General features: G+C 47.5%; 1 protein-coding gene across 1 annotated transcript in view; it reads left to right on the top strand.

The window, feature by feature from the left end:
• The window catches only part of PLXNA4 (plexin A4), a 474,394-nt gene that overhangs the window by 233,397 nt on the left and 217,682 nt on the right, over positions 1-23,315 (top strand). Inside the window, exon 4 of the mRNA XM_059847574.1 lies at positions 3,447-3,578. Within this exon, the coding sequence (XP_059703557.1) occupies positions 3,447-3,578 (132 nt within the window). The remainder of the gene's footprint in view (positions 1-3,446; positions 3,579-23,315) is intronic.

Here is a 23,315-nt window from a genome sequence, read left to right as displayed (position 1 = left end):
CTGCAGTCTCCACTAATCACCTCACTGCTGGCACAGGGCTCACACAGGCTGTGCAGCATGGGTTGGTGTCTGCCAGATTTTCTGGCCTTTTCCTGAATTTTCCTTTTTATTAGCTACTAGATTTAACTAGAGAGAGGGGTTTCTGCATGTAGAGCTGTTGGGCTGTGGGTGTGTGACACGTGTGTGTGTATGCACATGTGCAGCACAACGAGCCCTGTCCCTCCTTCCCTCCCTCCCCCTCTGCAAAATAATGACTTTTCAGGCTATTAGGCCAGCAATAGCTGTTAAATCACTTCCCAGTAGCTCTATATTCCTGGTGTGAAGCCTCTGCAATCTTTTACCTGCACCAAATGCACAGGGGAGATCCCTGGGGGCTGTGCCTCCTGTCTCCATGGTTTGTTAACTCCAGCCGGCTGCTCCTCCAGCCTGCCTCTTCCATCCCTGAGCTCTTTCCCCTCTAATGGGGCCTGGCAAAGGCTCAGGACAGTGACTGAGCCCTGGGGTGATAATTGGCTGCTTACATATCTGGCAGCCTGCAGATCTGACCACGGTGGTGCTGGAAAATCAAGGTCAAAGTGAAGATGTGAGGTTTGTTTAGCACAGGGATCAGCAGAGAGCGAGGATGCTGTGACAGGAATGAGAAGCCACCAGGGACTTGAGGGGAGGCAGAGTGGAGACAGCAGACAGAGCTCCCTGACTGCTCCCTGAGAGGGAGAACTTGGAGCTGGAAAGCCTGAGAGGGAAAGAGGAAAGGCTCCTGCTGTGGGGGTATTTGGTGTGCTTGGAGCAGAGCCCCAACAGGGAGATTCCTGTGCTCCTCAGGTGGCAGCCCTTCCTGCTTCCTTCCTTTCCCCTGCCTGTCCTGAGGGAAATGACTCAGCCCAAGCCTCTTGGCATCTTTGCCCTTGACCTCATGGGTGATTTACATCAGGGTCTGTTTTCAAGAAGAACTCAGAGAACCTGAATTTCCCTGTGAGGGACCACGGACACGAGAGAGCCTCTGCTCCCAGGCAGCCAGAGCTGGTGGGAGTCAGAGATGTTCAGCCCTGGGCTTTGGACCATGAATTCTTGTGTTTCAGGGAAGTTCAGTTCTGGGCTTCAGACCCTGAATTCTTTGTGTTTCAGTGGTATTCAGTGCTGGGCTTCAGACCCTGAATTCTTTGTGTTTCAGTGGTATTCAGTGCTGGGATTCAGTCCCTGACCCCTTGGTGCTTCAGGGATGCTCAGTGCTGGGTGTCATGCCCTGACCTCTGTGTGTGCTGATGTTGGCCATGTGTTGCTCCCATCAGCAGCTCCATCAAGATGACAAATTACCTGCAAACCCTCCCCTGTCACTGGAGCAGCCCAGCAGCCAAGGCCTGCATGTGCTCCCACTTCTGGGGAGTCTGATGGTTCACACGTAGGATCTGAGAATCCCTGAGCACCCTCCACACCCTTTGCTGGCACAGAGAGCCCCTCTAAATCCTTTCTGCTTCATTTTCTTTATCATTCCTGGGGAAATAATATTCCTTTGTTGTCCCACAGCAGGTGAGTAGATCAAGGAAGGACAAAGATAACAATCTGTCTATCATTGCTGTCCTTTACTCATACAGACTTTCAGACCCTTTATCATTCCCTCTGTTCCCTTCTCTTTGACTTTCTAATACAGAAGATGATTCAGGCTCAGTTTCTTGGCTGAGAGGTTGATACAGAAGGAACAAGCTCAGGGACTGTGCCAGGGAATAGTGGGAACAGGTCTTGACACCATAAGTTCTCCACAGCTTGTCATTTCTTTTGGATGGGAAGGGTGCTTTTTGCTCAGCTATCCACCTGCAGGCTGGGGATCTTTGGTCAGGAAGGAATGGAGATTATAATGTGGGGCATGATGAAGATCTCCTACAGCTTTGTTTCTTTCAGGGAAAGGTACTGTGGTGTTTGTGTTGCTGCAGGATAGAATGTTTTCAGGAAGTGAAAGACAAAGCATGGGAAGCAGAGGGAGATAAGGAATATGGGTGCACCTCTGAAACATGACTGTGGGGTTTGCTGCTGTACAGAGCCTCACAAGGTTCAGGAGAACTCCTGAGAGCAGCTATTTTATCATGACTTGTTCTCTATTGAAAGGAATTGCAAACCTTCTCCAGCTGCTTTTGGACCCAAACTCTAGAAATTGTTTTTAAGCAGGCAAAGAAAAGTCTGTTGTTTTCTGCATTTTCTTCTGCATCACTGGATCATTGTCAGGGACAGACTGGGACTGTGTGTCTGGTTCCTCCTCATAATCCCAGTTATTGATGTCCCTAAGTGACACCCTGTTATGAGAGGTGTCTGGAATCATAAGGTGCCACATTGGTGCAGGGCTGATTTCAACACCTGATATATGCAATCAGCAAGAGAAATAGTCTGTGTTGCACTGAACACTCTGCAATAATAAATTGCCCCATGGAACATTAGCAATAAGAGCAATAATATTATCTGAGTGGCATTCGAGTGAGTCACTCCTGCAGATTTGTGTGGCTTTTTATCTTCTGCTCATCACCACCACAGATCCTTCCCTCGTTGCCATCATTTTGAGCATGGTGGATTTGTTCAGGAGGTGACAGGAGCACAGTGACAGTGCCAGATAAAAGCCAGCAGGCTCTGCATTGGTCTTACAGTGCTCTTGTGTTGATGGGACCAGCAGAAGTGATGAAATCTTCTCCATCCTTTTGGTGGGGAGGCTGGGAAAAGTTCACTTTTTATTGACAGTGGTTGTTCTCTGAAAGACCTGGGGCACAATATGTTTTTCCAGTGCTTATTTTGTATTTATATAATATATAAAAATAATATACTTTTATATATAAATATATAATATATTTATATATTATATATTTACCTATATAATATATTTATATAGTCACACATATAATACATATATATACATATATTTATGATAATATATAATATATGCATATAGTATAAATAATGTGTATATATTATATATAATATATAATTATGTATAAAAATTAATATATAAAATATAACTAATATAGCTATAACTGTAACTATAAATATACCTATAAAGATAAATGAACATATGACTATACCTATGGATATTAATATAAATTTAAAAATAAAAATACATTTAAAAATAAATATGTAAATATAAAAAAATATAACAATATATAAATATATAATTTTGTGTATATATTATAAGTAGATATATATTACAGTGAGGGTGGTGAGAGAGAAGGTTTCCCAGAGCAGCTGTGGCTGCCCCTGGATCCCTGGCAGTGCCCAAGGCCAGGTTGGACAGGGCTTGGAGCACCCTGGGACAGTGGAAGCTGTCCCTGCCCATGGCAGGAGGTTGGAATGAGATGGTCTTTAAGGTTCATTTCAACACAGATCATTCTGTGGTTCTGTAATTATTTGTTTTCAGTGGAAGGAGGTGAAAATCCTCATGTTCTCCCTCTGCTCTTGTTGTTGCTGCACAGATCCGTGTGGATGGCACCACCAAGAACACGCTGGAGTACGAGATCGTGCAGGTGGTGGACACTGGCCCCATCCTCCGGGACATGGCCTTCTCCATGGACCATGAACACCTCTACATCATGTCTGAGAAGCAGGTAAGGAACTCCAGCAGCCCATGCTGCTTTATAAACCTTTCATCTCCATCCTGCTGTGGACATCAGGGCTGCTCATGAATTCTGCCAGTCAGCACATTTCCCACAAGGATGGGCTCCGTTGTCGACCTCAGGTTTTTATGCTCATAAACCCATGGCATTTACATACTTTTGTAATATTGGGGGACCAGGGGCACAGAACTCAGGGGGCAGGAACCACCCCCAGAGTTGTTTTGTCCTGCTGGCTACAGGACAAGAGTTGTTGCTGCATTGTTCTCCACCTCTACCCGAACTGCAGCTGCATCTGCCACAGACCCAGGAAGGTATAGAGCCAAAACACTGAATAATTTGGGTCTAACTGGAGTTTTGGGAGAGGCTGGAGCCTCTTTGGGACACTGGGCAAGAGTGTAGGATGCTGCCAGCCAGGGTGCAGGCAAAGTTTAGCGTGGTGTTCCTGTTGTATTGTCGGCATTGATTGAAAATACTGGCAGCCAGATCCCAGGGAAGGAATCTGCATATTCAGCGTGGAATCCTGGATGATTTCAGTGGAATTCCTGGCCTTGGGAAGCTTGCTGCTTGGGGTGGGGGTGGGAGGAGGAGCTACTTTGACATGAAGAACTCACTGTTTATACTTAGTCCTGTGGGTGTGCAGGATTACTTGAGCTATCATACCTGGCTGATTCACAGGTGCTCATGAGGAGCTTTAAATCCACAAAAAGAATGGGAGCAATGAGGGATTGTGGTAGGGTGATGGCAGCTGTCCCACAGTGGAGGCCAGCAGTCTGAGTGGGACATGTTCACCCATACATGCTCAGTGATTTATTAAACAAGTATTACTGGTTATATTTTTAATCTACAAGTGTAATTTCTTCCTCATGCACCACTTAAAATAAAGTGGTTTGTGATGTTTCCAACCATTTCCCTCTACTGTACATATTTATACCTGAAATTTGGTGTGGGGAGGGGAGCAACTCTGTAAATTCCTCCAGATTAAAGAGGCTGAGAGATACCATAACTCAAGGCAGGATGACAGAGCTGGGATTCCTTCTTACCTGCTCCATGCTGGGCAAGGATGGGATTTCAGTTCCAGTCCTGAAATGAAAACAGTTCCAGTCACTTTTTGGGATGGGGTGAGAAGCTGGAGGCAGGTGATGCCTGAGGTCCTGCAAGACTTTGAACATGACACCATTCCTTTTCCTCCTCCTTTTGCTGTCTGGGCCCCTTCTTTATCCTTCTGCAGAGTGGGGATCCTTGAGGGCCAAAGTCCTGGAGCAGAACAGTGAATGCACCCATAACCAACCCAGGGTTTCCAGGTGTGCTCAGTGTCCTCTTTGTGCAGCCCCACCTGAGGTCGCCTCGGATGTCAGAACCCAGGACATTGCTCTGACTGCCCTGGAGGACTTCCTGGCAGGGGGCTCAGAGACCTTGGCACAGAGTCAAAACCACCTGTGCCTTTGATTTTAGACCACAGAAACAATTACCAACTTTGTGTGAGGAGTTACAAGCCACAAGAGTTTGAGTAGAATGACAGTGAATTTGTCACAGGGTGAAAAAGTAGAATTTGGGGGACTTAGAAGTTCAAGAAGCAAGATAGAAGAATCTAAGCATGCCCTGTCTTTCTTCTTCTTCTTCTTCTTGTCCTCCATCTTCTGCTGTGATGGTGGCACTTCTGGATTGGTTTAGAGCAGAGACAGACTGTCTAACACAGGTGATAGGTATTGGGAAATGATTGTAAATAAAGTACACGTAGTTCTTAGTATAAAAAGCCAACACCAGCCCAAGGGCAGGGACTGTGCCCCAACCCGACCTGCTGGACAGATCTCAGCAGGGCAGAGAAAGAATCTTATAGATAAGAGCAAATAAACAACCTTGAAAAGCAGAGCTGAGGAATCTCGACTTCTTCTTTGGTCATGGGGCTGGGGACAAGAGACTTTTAATACCTTGGGGGTCATCTCAGCCACAGAAACATGAGACTCAGACACCACTGCTGCCTTTGCACAGCCCTTCAGATTTACAGACACTCCCAGGGACTGTCTCAGACCTCTGGGGGAAAGGGCAGTGGCACCGCAACCTTCATTCCCTTACATCTATAAAACATGAAATCTGGAACAAGAGGAACAATTTGTTTTTCCTCCAGAGACTTCCAAAAACTTGTTCTGGCTGGTCCATTGACTGCCTGCACTTCCCTGACCATTACAGCATGAGCAGGTTCATTTTGGGCTTGGCTGTTCCAAAGCACAAGTCAAAGCTGCTGTTTTTAGGTCCCCAAGCCCTGTAGAGAGCTCTTGGTGCCATGGTTTAGTTGAGGTGTTTAGGACATGGGTTGGACTTGATGATCTCAAAGGTCTCTTCCAACCTAGTGATTCTGTGAGCTCTGAGCCCCCTATGATTTATCAATCATCTCCTCCCACCTATCTTTGACACCCATGGGTGTCTCTGTGAGAGAGGCTGGTGAAAAAGGCAGTGGCTGTTGTTATTTAAAATCTGATGTGAGCCTGTGAAACACTCAGCACCACATCAGCCTTTGCCCAAATCTGATTTTATCTGAGGCAGGCAATGTGAGTGACAGTGCTGCCATCCCAGCAGTGCAGTCACTACCTGTGTGCTCATGGCAGAACACATTTTAATGCTTGAATAAATTAACATTTGGAGAGCCTCAGTGAGTGGGTGCAGGGGTTTGCCTTTGCTGGAGGCAGGATTATGAAGAGGCTGCCCTTTGGGAGCAAATATCCCACCCACTCTACAAGCCATGTACAGATCTTTATAAAAGGGTGAAATCTGACTTATCAGAGGTTTTCACTGCCCCCAGTGGCATTGGGGATCTGTGGAGATGAGGGACAGGGGGGTGATGACTTAACCTGACCTTTTTAAAGATAGACAAGCACCAGGGCTTGTGCTATCCCTGGGGAAGGAGGAGGTTTCTCCTTGGTTTATTTTTTTCCTCAGCTCAGCCCTGTCTGTGCCCCAGAGATAAGAGTGGTTCTGTTATTACCAGTGTAGTTATTAAAAGCTGTTTTCATAGAATCATAAAATCATTAAAGTTGGAAAAGGCCTCTAAGATGATCAAGCCCAACCTTTGACCAAATGCTCCTGTGCTCACTGAACCATACCATGAAGTGCCACTCCTACTTGTGTTTTGAACACTTCCATAAATGGTGACCCCCACTGCCTTGGGCAGCATCTTCCAATGTCAACCAGTGCCTCTTCCAATGCTTAACCACTCTTTCACTGATGACATTTTTCCTAATATCCAACCTGAGCCTCCCCTGGTGCAGCTTGAGGCCATTTGCTCGTGTCCTGGCAGTGGTTACCTAGGAGCAGACAGACCCCCACCTCACCACTACCTCTTTTCAGGGAGTTGTGAGGAGCAATGAGGTCCTCACTGATTTTCCTTTTCTCCAGGATAAACAGCTCCAGCTCTCTCAGCCACTCCTCACAGGACTCGTGCTCCAAACCTGATGGTTTTGCCAGACTTGGCTCCACCTCTCACAGGAATGGAAGCCCCTGGGACAAAGCCAATTTCTCCAGCTTGTCCCAGTCTGGACATCCCAGTTAAAGGACATCCCTTTAACTTGGGACACCTAAAAAAGAGCTGTCACTGTAAGTCTGGATACAAGGAACATCTTTCTCATGCTGCCAAAACAATCCCCTTTTTAAGGTCAACTTCTGCATGGGAAAGCTTTCCCCAGTGAACCTGGGGTTCCTTGGTTTGCACATGGGGGTTTTCCTCTGGAGCTGAACTCCTTGGGCTCCAAGGGAGAGGGAACCCAGCTCAGCCTTGTGGTCTGTGGCTGAAACAAGCCCTGCCTTGCAGCTCCTCTGAGCACTGAGAGGTGGCAAGCAGCACTTGCTCACTCAGTCAGAGGTGCAATGCTCTGAGGAGCAGAATCAACAGCTTTTCACCATTATCTAGAAATACATATTTTATACAGACAGTGATTGAAGGAGGGAGAGGAAATTTGTCACTGAAACCCAGAGACAGAGCCTACAAAGGTCCCATCATTTCCCAGAGGTGTGGACATCTCTGTGTTTTAGGTGTGAATGTGTTTCATGTCCTGTTGACAGCACAGGAAAGGGTTGGTGCACACATGGGATCTGTCAGGATGGATCAGGAGATCATCCCTTTAACTGCAGCCTTCACAAACTCTCTGAGGGAGCTACAGCCACTATCCCAGCTTGCTCCAAGCCCCATCCAGTCCAACCTTGGACCTTGCAGCCATCCAGGGGCACCACAGCTTCTCTGGGCAGCCTGTGCCAGTGTTCATCACCCTCACAGCCAAGAGTTTCCTCCTAATTTCCCATTTAAACCTACTCCCTTTGTCTGAAGCCATTCTCCCCCTGTCCTGTCACTACATGCCCTGCAAACAGCTCCTTTCCACATTCCTTATGTCAGTGCACTGGAGGCTGGGGCTGTTCCTTTCTCCTTTTTCTGTTTCTGGAGTGCAGAGGAGCCCTGTGCCTCACATGCTGATCTCAGGGGATGAGGAGCAGATGGGGAATCCTGGGGAAACAGGAGGGTGTCTGCTTCAGCTTCTCTGTATCTTCCCTGCTCCTCATCACACATGCCTGGGCTTCCTTCCCTCACCTCATCATCTCTGAGTTTCTTTCTCTTCCCAGCTGAGAAACTCCCTGGAACTCCTTGCAGGGATGGACATAATTCTTCCACCCCTTTCTCATTCTCCCTGCCTCTCTCTCTCTGATCCTTTGCAGCCCTTTCCTCTCATTTCCAGGCTTGCACTTGCTTTTCCAGCCCTCCTGCACTCCTGGCATCCCTGTTTCTCTGCTCTGTGCTCTCCCAGCTGTCTCCACACTGCTGTCTCCTTGTTTCCTTGCTGCTCAAGTGGTGACGCACACACTGAGCCCACCTCTGCATGCCAGGAGGTGCAGGATGCTCACTCCCCTGTCACCTCCATCACCCCCTAAATAACTCTGTTTCAGCAAGCTGGGCTCCTGGGTCTCTCCCAGCATTTTACAAAGCTCATACAACACATGGAAGCAACTCCAAGACAGGAATCTCAGCCCTTCCTTTTGATACAGAGGGATCAAAGGCAAGAGCTGGAGGAAATAACCTTAAAGGCTCAAAATCCAGCAGGTAAAGGGGAAGAGGTGTCAACTTCATATTATTTAAATCTCGTGGTTTTGAGCTTCCTCTTACTTTTGATTTACTGAAGGTTAGGGAAGACTGTTCTGCAACCAGATTTTGAGCAACCTTGTGTTACTTATGAGCAACTTTACCCATCCCTGGAAGTGTCCAGGGCCAAGCTGGATGGGACTTGGAGCAACCTGGGATGGTGGAAGGAGTCCCTGCTCATAGCAGGGGTGGAAATGGGATGGTTTTTATTGTCCCTTATAAAACCATCCTGTGATTCAGTGTTTGCCTCGAGGAAGGAGATTTGCTGCCCTCCCCATGCAGGCAGGTTTGTTCTGTGGGTCAGCTTCACGCTCCAGTGGAAAGCTGTGCTTTTCCCCTGTAAATTAACAGAAAGTCACCCACAATCTGTGAATAAATCACATCTGTGCAGTGCTATCATTCCCTAAAACCATTACAGTGTGTCGGAGGTGAGGCTGGTAGGGTCATGCATAGCAGAAGCAGATGGGTATTTTGGAGGCTCTTTTAAACTTTGCCAGAGAAATATCAAATAAATATGTACTTCAACCAAAGCATGGCAGAAAGCACATTTGGTAAAAATTAAGTAACTGTACTGCAAATCATGTTGACAGGGTCTTTTTGGCCTTTTTGTGTCTGTTTCTCATTAAAATGAGGAAGGCTTATACCTATTTGTCTTCTGAGATTTATTCTTCTCCCCTCAGCCACTGAGTCACTATCAGCAGCAGAATTATTGTTGGCAAATTAGCTGCCAAAGAGGAGGGGGTGTCTGGCCAGTTTACTTCTGGTTTCATGACCACTGATTAAAATCTTGTCTGCTGCTTATGTAATCGTATCAATTAGTTAAAGCAATCATTAATAACTTTGCTTAATTATGGCTTAATTTCTTCAAATGTGGTCTTTGCACAAGATATCAAGCAGCATTAACTCCTGGTTTTGGAGTGGCTGTTTCTAGGGGATTGTCAGTTTAAAGCTGTCCCCAAAAACACGGGCTCAAGATCACAAGTTTTAAAAATAACTCAAGAGATTTTGTTTGTTTGTTTGTTTTCTCCTTTTAGCCTGCATTTGTTTGTTGGTGAGCCATCAGGTTGTGTGCAGAACACTTTTTCATCATTGGGACAGAACCAGAAAATGCAGAAAGACCTTGTTTGAAAACAGAAAACTGAGATTATCCATTAGGTGTGACTTTTTAACCTGGGGATTTAAAAGCAGCAGAGACACCCAGAAACTGTAAATTTTGGTGCTGTTTTTGCAGATTTCTGTTACTCTGCTTGGAATATTGACTTAGAAGGAGCTTTGAAAGATGACCACTGTGCACATCCACTCTTTGGAGGTGGTCAGGTCTTCTGCAAGCCTTCACTACTCAGCTTCTGGAAGGATATTGGCAGCATCATCTCTTCCTTGAACTAATTATCAGGCAATTAGGAAGAAATATTTGGCTGTTAGGGAGGTGAGGCCCTGGCAGAGGGTGCCAGAGAAGCTGTGGCTGCCCCTGGATCCCTGGAAGTGTCCAAGGCTAGGCTGGATGGGGCTTGGAGCAGCCTGGGATAGTGGAAGGTGTCCCTGGTGGAACTGGATGATCTTTAGGGTCCCTTCCAACCCAAATCATTCCATGATTCCATAACTGGCTGTTCTCAAGCCAGACTGACATCCTACATAAAATCAAGGCCACCAGAGCTTCTAAGATACCCAAAACTTTGTTGAATTCACCATCTTTGCAAAAATGCGTCACATTCCTCTCCCTCTAAATCCTCCAAAGCAGAGGACTCCAAAGCACCCATTTCCTTGCCAGCTGTCCCACTCCTGGGCAGCCCTGCACAAAATTGATGGGCAAGAGCAGTTCCTAGAGTTCACTCAATCCCTCTCAAGCAACGAGTGTAATCCCGGTTGGCAGCAAAGGCAACTTTTGTTCCCTTTGATTGTTCCTTGCTGCCCCTGCAACTCTCCTCATTACCCTCAGCAATACCAGAGGCTGAACTCCGCTCTCCCTCACATTTGCTTTCACCTAATTAAGGGCTTGTTAAATAAGGTCAGATGCCCTCTGAGAAATGGCTGAATAGATGGAAAATCCCGCATGGATGCTCAGCTGTGGATGGAACAGACACTGTGTGAGTGCCTGTGTTTCTCAGCCAAGAAGGATAAAAGTGATTTGGCCCACTGGCAAAACGGCAGTGCCTTGTGATGCTGACTCTTTTGAAATAATTCTTCATCAGCAAAAGGCAAATTATTGCAAAAAGTCATAATTTAGCTTGATTTTAACTCATTTGCTGCTTTCGTGTGGGTGTTTTGGAGTAAGCTGGGGTAATTCAGGGAGTAGGGAGTCCCTTAACCTCCTGATGGGTTGGTCGTGTGTTCCAGAAGGGATGTGAATAACTGAGAATGCTGAGCTGAGCAGGAGAGGAACAGATTAGGGGTCTTGGAGGTGCCCCAAATGCATCGTTCATGGCAAGGGAAGAAATTCCACTTGGGGCTGTCTCCATCCCATGAGATACATGGGCAGCTGGAATTCCTGCTCTCACTGTCCCTCAGCCTTGGGTTTTTCACACTTGAATTAAGCTCTTTTTATGCTTTGGAAAGGCTTTCAGGAGCCAGTCGATGCTGTACTGAAGTGCCTCACTTTGCCCTAAAACCAGGACTCTGCAAAGTGCACTGGGAAGGAGGAAAGGCTGGGAGAAAGTCCAGGATTTGGGAGACCTTGAATCATTCTCTGCCTTGCTCACAGACTCCTGGCACTCTCAGACACACAATATGATTTCTGGGGTGGTCCTTTGAAGGCCAGGAGTTAGACTTGGTGATCCTTCCAGCCCAGGAGATTTAGGAATTTATGATTCACTGACAATTAAGGGCAGCGAGGCTGGAGAGGGGCTGGGAGCACAAACCCTGAGAGGAGCCCCTGAGGGAGCTGGGGGTGCTCAGCCTGCAGCAAAGGAGACTCAGGGCTGCCCCCATCCCTCTCTGCACTCCTGAGAGGTGCCTGTGCTCAGCTGGGCTGGGCTCTGTCCCCAGCAGCACTGACACACCCAGAGCACACAGCCCCGAGCTGTGCCAGGGGAAATTCAGGCTGGAGAGCAGGAAAAAGCTTTTCCAGCAAGGGGGATAAAGTTCTGCCATGGCTGCCCGGGGAGGGGGTGCAGTCCCCATCCCTGGGGGTGTTTGACCAGCCTGGATGTGGCACTGGGTGCCAGGCTCTGGCTGAGCCCTTGGGGCTGGCCTGGACTCTGTGACATTGAAGGTGTCTCCCAACCTGGTCATTCTGGGATTCTGTGACATTAGCTGTGGGCAAACCTCTGTAACTCCCTGTGCTCTGAAGGTTCAGAAGATATTTCCAAGATCAGGACCTCTTTTGGAACTCTGTAAAACCTGCCACTGACTGTAGAAAACCCCGCTGTCCTGCTGACCAGTGTCCATGCCCTGATGAGAGCTTTGGTTCCCAAAGTTCAGAAGGATTTTTGCTTTGTCACCATCAGATGTCCAGTCTGAGCTTTGCTGTGCATCAGAGAGAGAAATGCTCATTCCGAGGATAATTTGTAGCCACCTAAGTGACATGAGTAGAAGCTTCCTTGATCCCATCTAGAGGAACCTTGATGAGCCCAAGCCGTGTGGAGAGGACCAGCAGGGAGCAGTTTGACAGCTGTTCACTGGAGGGAAGGATTTCACACAAAATGCAGGTTGGGATCCCTTTGCTTCATGCTTGGCCTTGCTGATCCATGCCAGACCCATCCCTTCCAGGCCTGCCCCATCCCAGAGAAATTACCTCCCTGCAAGCACATTGCATTAATCACTGGGCCCAGCTGTGGGGGAGGATCCGCAGCTGCTGCAGTACTTTGGGTTCATGGATCTTGGTCATGGACAGAGTCTAAACCCTGCCTGCTGGCAGGACATGAATTCCTCTAACTCTGGGTCAGAGCTCTGCTGGTGAAATTTTTCCTCTGATGAGCAGAGGGGCCGAGTGACATGTCCTTGGTTGTGCCTGTGACAGAGCAGAGCATCAGGGCTGAGTCTCTGGGTCCCCCCCGGGCCAGGATTTGGGTGCATTTAGCCCACATTAACACAATTTATTGCCTGTCACACTAAAAGACCTGTGTTCAGACAGTGGTGACATATTTGTGCCTGAGCTCTCCAGTTGTACCCTGCTCTACGTGTTCAATATTTGAGGGTAGAACCACAGCTTTCCCAGCACCATCTGTGGATCTGCACTTGGCTTGAGCTGCAGCCTGAACTAATGTCAGCATCCATCTCTCAGCCTGCCAAAAAAGCCGTGTCCCCATGCCAGGATAGTTCCTCCACAGGCTGCTAAGAGAAGCAGCACAGGAGCTGGAGGATTCTCAGAGGGCTCTGAGGGTGCTGTGCTCTCTAGAGGATGGTTTAATTCATCTTTGGGATTCCTTGCTTTATTATGGGGGACACACCTGCAGGGCTTTGCCTGCTGTCAGGGCATGAGGAATGGGATGGGTCATTCACTCTAACCAGGTCTCCTTCCTCCTGCACCATGTTTGTAGGTTTTAATTATTCCCTCTAGTTCATGGGGTCTGCTGACAGCTCCCCTCACCTTGCCCAGGAGACAGAAAACAAGGAAGGGTGGAGGAAGGAGTAAGCAATGCCCAGAAATGCAGAAAACACTTGCAGAGTCACTCTCTGGGTGAGGAGAGGCAGGGACTATTGATCCTGGGGTGGGAGGCCATGGAGAGGTGTCCCCTGGGGCACAGTGCTGCCCAGCACATGGCCTGGGGGTCACCTGGCACTATTGATTGTGGTGCTGCTCCTCTGTGCAGTCAAACACAGGCTGCTCCCTGCAGCTGCTGGGCTGTTCTGGGAGAAAGAAGGTGGATGTGTGGAGTTTAATGCATCCCTCTCATGTTTTAAACAACAACAAAAAAAGACCCCACTCTCATCTCCCTGAGTCCTGTCAGAATAGCAGGTTGTGTTTTCAGCTAGGAATAGGTCAGAGTATTAAGGGCAGCTCAAGGAATTGAGCTGGAAATCTGAAAATCTCCCTCCTCCCTTCCCCTAGCCCCTGACCCTGTAACAGACCCAGGAGAAGGGGAGAAGAAAGAGGAAACATAAGAAGTTGGTGATTACATGTGAAGCCTGGCAGATGTGTAATCCTGGACTCCATTAAACATCTGTCTGCTCCAATCTCCCTGACAGCCAGGTCCCCTCCTCTCCTGCCCTTGCAGGTCACTCAGGGGCACGGGTTGTTAATCACCATCCTCTGCTTTGGGGTTCCACAGCCCAACCAGGGCACCAGAGCTCCCAGGGAGGGGGATTTGGGCAGGACAATGCCCATGGCTCAGAGCTACAGGCACATCCACAGCTCTTGGGGTGGAGCTGTTCCATCTAACACATCCTTGAGTACTTCCCCAGATCAGTGTGATGCCTCAGGTTTGAGCATTTCTATTTTTCACATTCTGTGCTGCTTTAGTGTGTGGGTCTGAACTTCATATTATGGGATGGTGAGCTCTGCACAGAGCAGGGAGACAAAACAATTCCTGCTCCAGCTGGGCACCAAGGACAAATGAGCCAAATCTCAGCCCAGGAGCACAAACCCCGTGGGCTGGAGAGAGAAAAACAAGCAGGGTGGGACTGCCTGGGCTAAAGCTGGGCTGGGACAATGAACTGCAAGGTGCAAATGGAGCAGAGCTGATCCCAGGGAGAGACCCCGGGAGCGCTCGTGCATTTTGGGTCATCTTGGGGGCAGCCCTGGCTGGGCTCTGGTGCTGCCCAAGGTGCATCCATGGAGGCCTTTTAATAATTCCCTGCTTTATTCTTTAACTCCATCTAGTCTCTGTCCTAGCTCAGCCTTCTCAAGGCATCAGGTGTCCAGTGCCTGGGCACTATCTGGGACTGTTCTCTTAATTATTGCATTTTAAACATTTTTCCAAAGTTGTTTTCCATTACAGGCTCATTATTAGTTTCTTTGAGGCTAGTATTTGCTCTCTTGGGGCATTTCCTTGTACCATAAGTGCACAGTTATCATTTTCTAATGCATTTTCTATTTTTCATGTGATATCCCTGAACTCCTAAGCACACTCCATGTTACTGGATTAATAGGAATTTCATTGTAAGACTTAGGGAGAATTTTTTTCAATGCTCCAGAGTTTGCTGTGTCTTCTGCACTCATGGCTCTGAGTCTTTCTTGCTGTAAGGCCCCTGTTAAATATCTTTCATCACTTTATATTACTTGATACAGTCATTATCATCATATGTAGTAGGAACTGGAAAATGAAATCCATTCCAGAACCTGTCCTTGAAAGGCAAACTGGCTTTTATGTTCTTTTCTATTAAAAAACCCTTTAAAGTCATACTGTAATGTTATTTTTTCCTTTTTTTTTTTCAGGGTTTGGTTTTTTTTCCCAATTCTTGTGATTTTCCATTTTGTGATTGCAGACAAGAGTACTCAGCTACCCTGAAAATTATTTTCTTGTTTTATTTCCTAACTGGATGAAGAAATAATGGGAATACTTGAGACCTAAATTAGTCTGTCTTGCTTTGTTGTTTGTTTTTTGCTTTTAGTTTTGTTTTTTTGGTTTTTGTTTTTGTTTTTTCCTTTAGAAAGACATTCTGAACCAGCAATCTGAGCACTTGGTCAATACTCTGTTGTATTTTAGTTTGTAGTGTAAACTTGGCTTTCAGTTGTGTTTGGGTGGTTGGGAAGATTTGAGGGGACAGCAAAATCCATGCAAAAAGTTGTGTGGATAAGTCAGTGGCTGTTTGCACACAGGAAAGGTAATTCTTCTGCCAAATGTCCCACATGTCATTGCCTGGATAAAGGACGTGTTAGGATTTTTTTTAAATAATGGGATTTTTTGAAATAATGGTCCTTAAACTTTTAGTTTTACCGTCTCATCCCAATTGCAGCATTTCTCACATCATTCCTAGGAATCCTTTCCTTCAGTTCACCTCCTGAATTCACTTCTTTCCCTACATAAACACCTGCTCTTGTGTCCCTCCTCTGAGAGTCTGGATCCATGGATGCCTTCGTGATGGATTTATAACTTGCAAAGCCCTTTGGGTTTCTGGAGGATGAAAGACAGTGTTTGTACAAGATCCCTGCCCTCATGACATAATTTGGGAAGCTTTCCCTGGAAGGAACCTTCCAAGCACTTGTGAGTTCACGTGTCAGTAGTTTCTGCCCCTAAGAGGGAAGGTGACCCATGTGTTCCCTCCAAGCATCACACCAGGAATGTGTTTTGAATGGAGCATGGAGTCCAGGGTGATTCACATAATTAATGCTGGATTCACGGAGCACTGGAAAGAGGGAGATGTTTGCACTGACCTGGGCTCCATCAGGACAAGGCTTCCTTTATTCCCACAAGTGATATCCTTGTTTTATTCCACTTTTTGGTTAAATGCAATAACACAGTGAACAGTTTCTGGCTGTGAAGCCAAATGCTGCCTCGTGCCTGTATACCTCAGCTTTCTTCCTCTCCCCCAAAAAAAGGATAACTCCATTCAAATTGATAGGGAATAAACCCTAAAGCCATTCCTGGACTCTGGGAGGTTTCCTCCTCCTCTCCAAGAGCATTATCTCCTGCTGAAACTTCCACCTCAGGCCATGAACTGGCAGCTTGGCCATTAGGACCCCCTTGGCAGTGACTGATTGTGGGGATCTCTTTTGCTGTGGAAAATGTGGAACTGATTGTCTGGGCGACCCCGCTTGACCTGGGCAATTCTGCATTTAACCTGGCTTTAGACATAATAAACTGGAGTAATTAGCAGAGAAATTCAGTGGTGACACTTCTAATTGATTGGAAATGCCAGTCCCTGATGAGAGCAGAGCTGTGGTGAGGGCTGTGCTGGGAAGGGGTCGGGGGGATGCTGTCAGGAGGCAGGAAAATGCAGGGAAGGAATGTGGAGCCTGCTGGAGGTTTGCTTTTCTTTGCAGCTGAGAACGCTGCAGGTTTGCTTTTCTTTCCAGCTAATGGCCTTGGTGAATACACTATCCATCACTAATTACTGATCCCTCCACTCAGCACTTTCCCAAGGTTGAGCTCACACCTCTGGGAAAATCCACCTCAGTCTCTGCACAGCCCATCTCAACCGTGGGCTTGCAAAGAGAAAAACACCTTCTGTGCTGCTCATCTGAAAATCCAGCAGTTTGTGGCCCACCAAGGAGGCAAGGATGGGGCCTTTTTGAGAGAACATTTCTTTCAGATCATGGATTGATGGTATTTTATCTCCTGTGTCAACATGGATCTGTTTGAAGCACAAACCTTCCCGGGCTTTGTGCTTCTAGATTGATGACAGCTGAAAAATAAAGCATTTAAATTAATTTCTCTTTTAGAATTGTGTTTAAGAGTGGGCATTTTGCTGTCCTGGCTCGAGGCAAGGCCTCAGGAGTGTGTGTGCACACCTTGGAGTAAGGTACCTGTGGCATGGGAGCAGGAATGGCCTGGGAGTGACTCCCAGACAGTTTTGGATGTGGTTCAGGGATGACTACAGCCAGTGACGGTTCCTGAGAGGCATTTTGGCTGTGGCTGCTCCATTTACAGGCTAAGGGAGCCAAATGAGGTGTAATTCTGATGTTCTGCATTCACTGGCCTTAGGAGCAGAGTGAGGCAGGCACATGAAACTTCCCAGGGCAGACACAGCTGTCCAGACTGGTACACAATTGTATTTGCTGGGAAAGGCCCCAGTGAAGGCAGGAATGATGACTCTGACTCCATGCTCTCAGAAGGCTCATTTATTATTTTATGATACTATATTATATTAAAGAGTGCTGTACTAAACTACACTAAAGAATACAGAAAGGATACAGACAGAATGCTGAAAAGATAATAATGAAAACTTGTGACTTTTTCCAGAGCCCTGACACAGCCTGGCACTGATTGGTCATTAAGTCAAAACAATTCACAGAAACCAAATGAAACAATCACCTGTTGGATAAACAATCTCCAAGCACATTCCACATGAGCACAACACAGGAGAAGCCAATGAGATAAGAATTGTTTTCCTTTTCTCTGAGGCTTCTCAGCTTCCCAGGAGAAAAACCCTGGGTGAAGGAATTTTTTCAGAGAATGTGAACGCCACAGTACAGGGCTGTGTGATTTCTGTAGGAGGGTTCAGAGTCCCTGCTACTCACTGTGGCCTTCCAGTGCTTAAAGGGAGCTTATAAAAAAGAGGAAGAATAATTATTTACATGGAGAACAAGTGATAGGACAAGGGGACGATGGTTTTAAATTAAAAAAAGAGAGATTTTAATTAGATAATAGGAAGAAATTCTTCCCTGTCAGGGTGATGAGGCCCTGGCACAGGGAGCCCAGAGAAGCTGTGGCTGCCCCTGGTTCCCTGGAAGTGTCCAAGACCAGGCTGGACAGAGGTTGGAGCAGCCTGGGATAGTGGAAGGTGTCCCTGCTCATGGCAGGAGTTGGAATTAAATGATTTGTAAGGTCCCCTCCAACCCATTCCATGATTCTGTGATAGTTCACAGGACAGGAGCCATTGCAAGCTGTCAAGCATTTAGTAGTTTTTTGGCTTTTTTTCCCTTGTGGTGCTAATTAAAGATTTAAAATCTTGATGAAGAGCTTGTTATAAACAGGAGTAGAAGAGAAGAGTGGGGCCATGTTTGGGGAAAGCTGAAGCAGCCCCCTGGGGGAGCTGGCAGCAGCCTCTGGAAGGGGATATATTAACCATATCTTATGGAAAAAGGTGAGAAAAATCAAATGTGGGAGTCATTGACCTCTTTTATCTCATAACATGGATACAGCCTCAGAGGTTACAGCTGTGACACCATGAGAAATCTCCATTTGCTGAGGTTTTTTTCTTCAAGGACTGGTTTTCTTGAGGTGCACCCTCCTGCCATCAACAGGAACCTCTGGAAACCACTCCTGGGCTTGGGGAACACCTTCCCATGCTGGATCAATAAATAAAAAGGGAAAAGGCAATACAGTGACACCACCATATGCACTGCAGCATCCCGTGGAGGCTGTGGAGTCTCCAAACAAACATTAGATGTGTAAACAGTGGATCAGCATTCCTTCACTGCAGACTCACTTATTGCCTTCCTGATGATTTATTTTCATTAATTTTCATAGCTAAACAGACAAAAGTGCTTGTGGCAAACATTCCTGCTCCCACACAACTCAACATCCCCCCTTCCTCTTTTCCAGATTTCCTTTTTCAGCTGACAGCCAATCCAGCTGCTGCTTCCTTGTGGCACAAAGTTTGCCCAGCCCAAAATTCACAGGGACTCTTTTCCCCAGTCTTCAGTGCTCTGACACTTTTGGGAGCAGTGGTAATGGTGGAGATGCAAAAAGATCTTTTAAATACTTAAGTATTTGTGTTTGAGGGATATTTTTGTGTTTGTGGCCTTTGGTTTGCTTCCTCCTGTGCAGTTTGGAAGGAAGGAGGATTCACACACGACAAGGAATCATTTTTCCTTAAAGCAGAGGGACTATTTGTAGGTTTAAGCATTGACAGTTTTACCCCAGGATCCTGGAAAAGGAGAAAAAAGCGTTTTTACTGAGCAGATGAAATTTTTTTGCCCAGCTGGGTCGGATCCTTGGAAAGACCCTGTGAATTTCCATGGGACAATTCTATTCTTCTTCTGCTTGCATTTGCTATTTATTTTCTGCTATCCTGCCTCTCCAAGATATTAACATGTTTTGTTGTTTTTTTTTTAATTTTGTCAAAAATTATCCTGAATTTTGTGGTCCATTTGTGAGGGAAAAAAAAGGTTTTTCTGGCTCTGTGATTTGCTCTTAGCCTGGGATGGTGCTTTTTCTCCTCTTGACCATGAAAATAGTCATGTGGAAAAGGGAAGTGATGAAGTTATAAACACATAATATATAAAAACATATAAATGTATAAATTTTATATAAGTTATTTATAAATATTTTGTATTATATAAAATATATATTTCTATTTAATTTATTTGTATATAAATGTATAAACATATAAATATACATAAATATATGTATATTTATTATACATATTTATTTATTTATTTATTTATAGGAGCATGAGGGGACAGGACAAGGGGAAATGGCTTCAAACTGACAGAAGGCAGGATTAAACTGGATATTAAGAGGAGATTCTTGGCTGTGAGGGTGGTGAAGCCCTGGCACAGGGTGCCCAGAGAAGCTGTGGCTGCCTGTGGATCCCTGGCAGTGCCCAAGGCCAGGCTGGATGGGGCTTGGAGCACCCTGGGGTAGTGTCATGCAGGGGGTGAAATGAGGTGATCTTTAAGAAATGAGATGATCTTTAAGATTCCTTCCAACCCAAACCATTGTATGATATGTAAACAGATAATATTTATAAGTTATTAGTGATGTCTTCAAAGATTTCACTAAAAGCTACAGCATTTTCCTAACAAACTGCCCTAGCCTTTGTGTGGGATTTGGAGCAGGCTGGGGGTGAATAAGGTTCTTTTCCCCACCACACCAGAGGTTTGTGGTGAGATGATGAGGAAGATGATGGATGAGTTCATCAGAAACAGAACAGAGCACCTGAACCTGCTGCACATGTGGAGATCTGCTCCAACATTCCTGCCAGGGCAGAGGGCAAGAGGAAAAGGTGCTGGAGGACCTGGGGGTGCAGGTCCACAGCCAGCTGGGCACGAGCCAGCAGTGTGCCCTGGTGGCCAAGGAGGCCAGTGCCACCTGGCCCAGGTCAGGAATGGAGTGGCCAGCAGGAGCAGGGAGGTCATAGTGCCCTGCCCTGGCACTGGGGAGGGCACACCTCAGTGCTGTGCCAGCTCTGGGCACTGGGGAGGGCACACCTCAGTGCTGTGCCAGCTCTGGGCACTGGGGAGGGCACACCTCAGTGCTGTGCCAGCTCTGGGCACTGGGGAGGGCACACCTCAGTGCTGTGCCAGCTCTGGGCACTGGGGAGGGCACACCTCAGTGCTGTGCCAGCTCTGCCCCTCAGCTCGGGAAGGCCCTTGGCACACTGGGCAGGGCCAGAGGGGCAGCGAGGCTGGAGAGGGGCTGGGAACACAAACCCTGAGAGGAGCCCCTGAGGGAGCTGGGGGTGCTCAGCCTGCAGCAAAGGAGACTCAGGGCTGCCCCCATCCCTCTCTGCACTCCTGAGAGGTGCCTGTGCCCAGCTGGGCTGGGCTCTGTCCCCAGCAGCACTGACACACCCAGAGCACACAGCCCCGAGCTGTGCCAGGGGAAATTCAGGCTGGAGAGCAGGAAAAAGCTTTTCCAGCAAGGGGGATAAAGTTCTGCCATGGCTGCCCGGGGAGGGGGTGCAGTCCCCATCCCTGGGGGTGTTTGACCAGCCTGGGTGTGGCACTGGGTGCCAGGCTCTGGCTGAGCCCTTGGGGCTGGCCTGGACTCCATGGCCTTGAAGGTCTCTCCCAACCTGGTCCTTCTGGGATTCTGTGAAAGTCATGTCACAGAGGCATTACCTGGCACTTTTACACATTTCTATATCCAACCCCAGCGGGATCACCTTATCTGCCAGGGAAGCACGGCTGGGCTGGAAGGCAGCCTGGGCCTGGCAGGCCACAGCACCATTCCAGTAATGCATCCATAGATGGGAGGCTGCCGAGGGGCTCTGGGGATAATGGAGTGCCTGGGCTAATAAAATTAACCTGGCATTCACAGCCTAAGTGGGGAGGAGGGGAACTGTCCCTTTCAGTCTTCCCAATCATCCCCTGACATCTCATTCCAGCCCAGGAAGGGAAGGAGGCAAGGGGGAGCCTTCCAGCAGAGTCAAAATGTGCTGCTGTGTTGGAGTCTTATTTTATAAATAACCAACCACTCATGGCCTACAAGGTGGACTTTTAAATGTAATTATACAATACCTTCCAAACCCATGGAGAAGAAGCTGAAGAAGAAGGAGCAGCACTGCCCCAAAACCTCCACCTTGCTTTTTATCCATTACTGCATTCCAAACCCTTAAACTCTCAGTTTCCCACCCCATGGTGTCATACACTTCTGTTCAAACTGCACACCCACAATCCCAGTTCCATCATTCCATTCTGGAAGCTTCTCCAGGGCCTCAGGTCAGTGCAGTGTTCTCCTGGGGGTCAGAGCCTGGCAGCACAGAAAGTCCCAAATTCTCAGGGTTCCAACACTGCTGCACTGATGTAGTGCTGGGGCTTTCTGGAAAACCAGAGGGCTGGGCTGTGGTGGCTCCAGCTGGGTGACAATGCCAGCCCAGGCTTGGGCAGCCCTGAGCCACCATCACTTGGCAATACATTTGTCCCTCCAGCTCCAGACAGCAAACGAGGCTGATTTAATTAACCCAGGGAGCCCTGCTGGCCTTGTCTGCCAGAGCTCAGGAGAGCAGGATGTGGATGAGGGGAGGCTGGGAGAGGAGGGAGAGGGGAAGAGGGCAAAGACACGAGGCTGGTGGAGCGTCAGGAGCCATCTCAGAGCACTTTGCTTCTCACCACTGAAAGCCCTTCACAATTAGTCTTGATGTGATTTACATTTACTTTAAGGCATCTGCATAATGGGATGTAATGCACAGGAAATGCAGTCATGAGCTCCTGAAAGCTTTTGGGGACTGACAATTCCTGCAGAGCCTGAAATCTCCCTTTTCCCTGCAGCTGGAAGTGAGTCTGGCCTTTACAGAGCGTGTGCTCATGGGCTAAAATGCCCAAAATTTACCTTTCAGTGTGTCTGAATGATCAGTTCTATTCACGAAACATCCAGACTTGCCTTCCTTTTCCACCTTTCTGATGGATTTATTGGGACCTAGGACTTGCTACTTAAGAACCAAGGAGGAGGATTTTCACCTCTAGATTTCCATTCTCATCCAGGTGAACGTTGCTTTGCTGTCAGCCAGGTGCAGACCTGGGGCTGGGGGAACTGAACCACCTCTGCCCACACCTGGCAGAGCTTTGGTGGGCAGGTTTGCTGTGAGAGACACCACTCCTGCCTGTAGAAAGTCACCTTGGCCAAGGAGCTCTGAAATTTTAATGCTCCCCACCAAATATTGACTCTGTGAGGGCGTCTGAGTAAGCCCTTAGTGGAGAAGTCGATATTTGTCTGATGTTTCAATGGATAATGTTGCTTTTCTCTGAATTTCCCCTGGACTCTGCTGGCCTCTCCCAAACTCGCTGCACAGTGGCAGAAGCAGGATAAAAAGGTGGGAGGAGGAGGAGGGAGTGCTCCTCTTGGAGGGTTGTTTAGTGCTGTCCACTTCTCCCTGCCTTAATGAGGCTCTTTGTTGGGTTCCTCTCTCTAAACTCAGCCTCTGAGCCTGGTGTAATCACTTCCAGCACACAGCAATCCTTCCCCATTTGGCTCTCCCTCGCTCTCTAAGGAATTTGGACAGCCAAAATTTACCATGGACACTGCAAAAACGTTGCAGGAAATGAAAACACATCAGCAATTTTCCATGACAAACATTCCTCTCCCCACTGGAGATCAGTGCAGGATAATCTTGTCACTCCATCCTGAGTGGGTCTCACCTGTCCTGCTGGGAAAAGAAGCTCCAGGTGAGATTTTAGGCAGGGTTGCAGCCATATATTGGTAATAGAAGGCAAATGTGTCTCTGTTTCCCTGCTTTACTGCAGCTCCTCAGTTGAATTCTGCAGCAAAGGCTCCATCCTGCCCTTGGACATGGTCATTCTGCCTCCTTGGGCAATTTAACATCTGTCCCCTACTAGTCTGAGCTGCAGAAGGATCCCAGTGGGGTAGAAGTAAATATATTGCCTTGCAGGTAGCAAAATCACT

Source organism: Haemorhous mexicanus, chromosome 5 (genome assembly GCF_027477595.1).
Source record: "Haemorhous mexicanus isolate bHaeMex1 chromosome 5, bHaeMex1.pri, whole genome shotgun sequence".
Lineage (NCBI taxonomy): Eukaryota > Metazoa > Chordata > Aves > Passeriformes > Fringillidae > Haemorhous > Haemorhous mexicanus.
The sequence above is the reverse complement of the archived record's forward strand: the minus strand, read 5'-3'. Positions and strand labels throughout refer to the sequence as shown.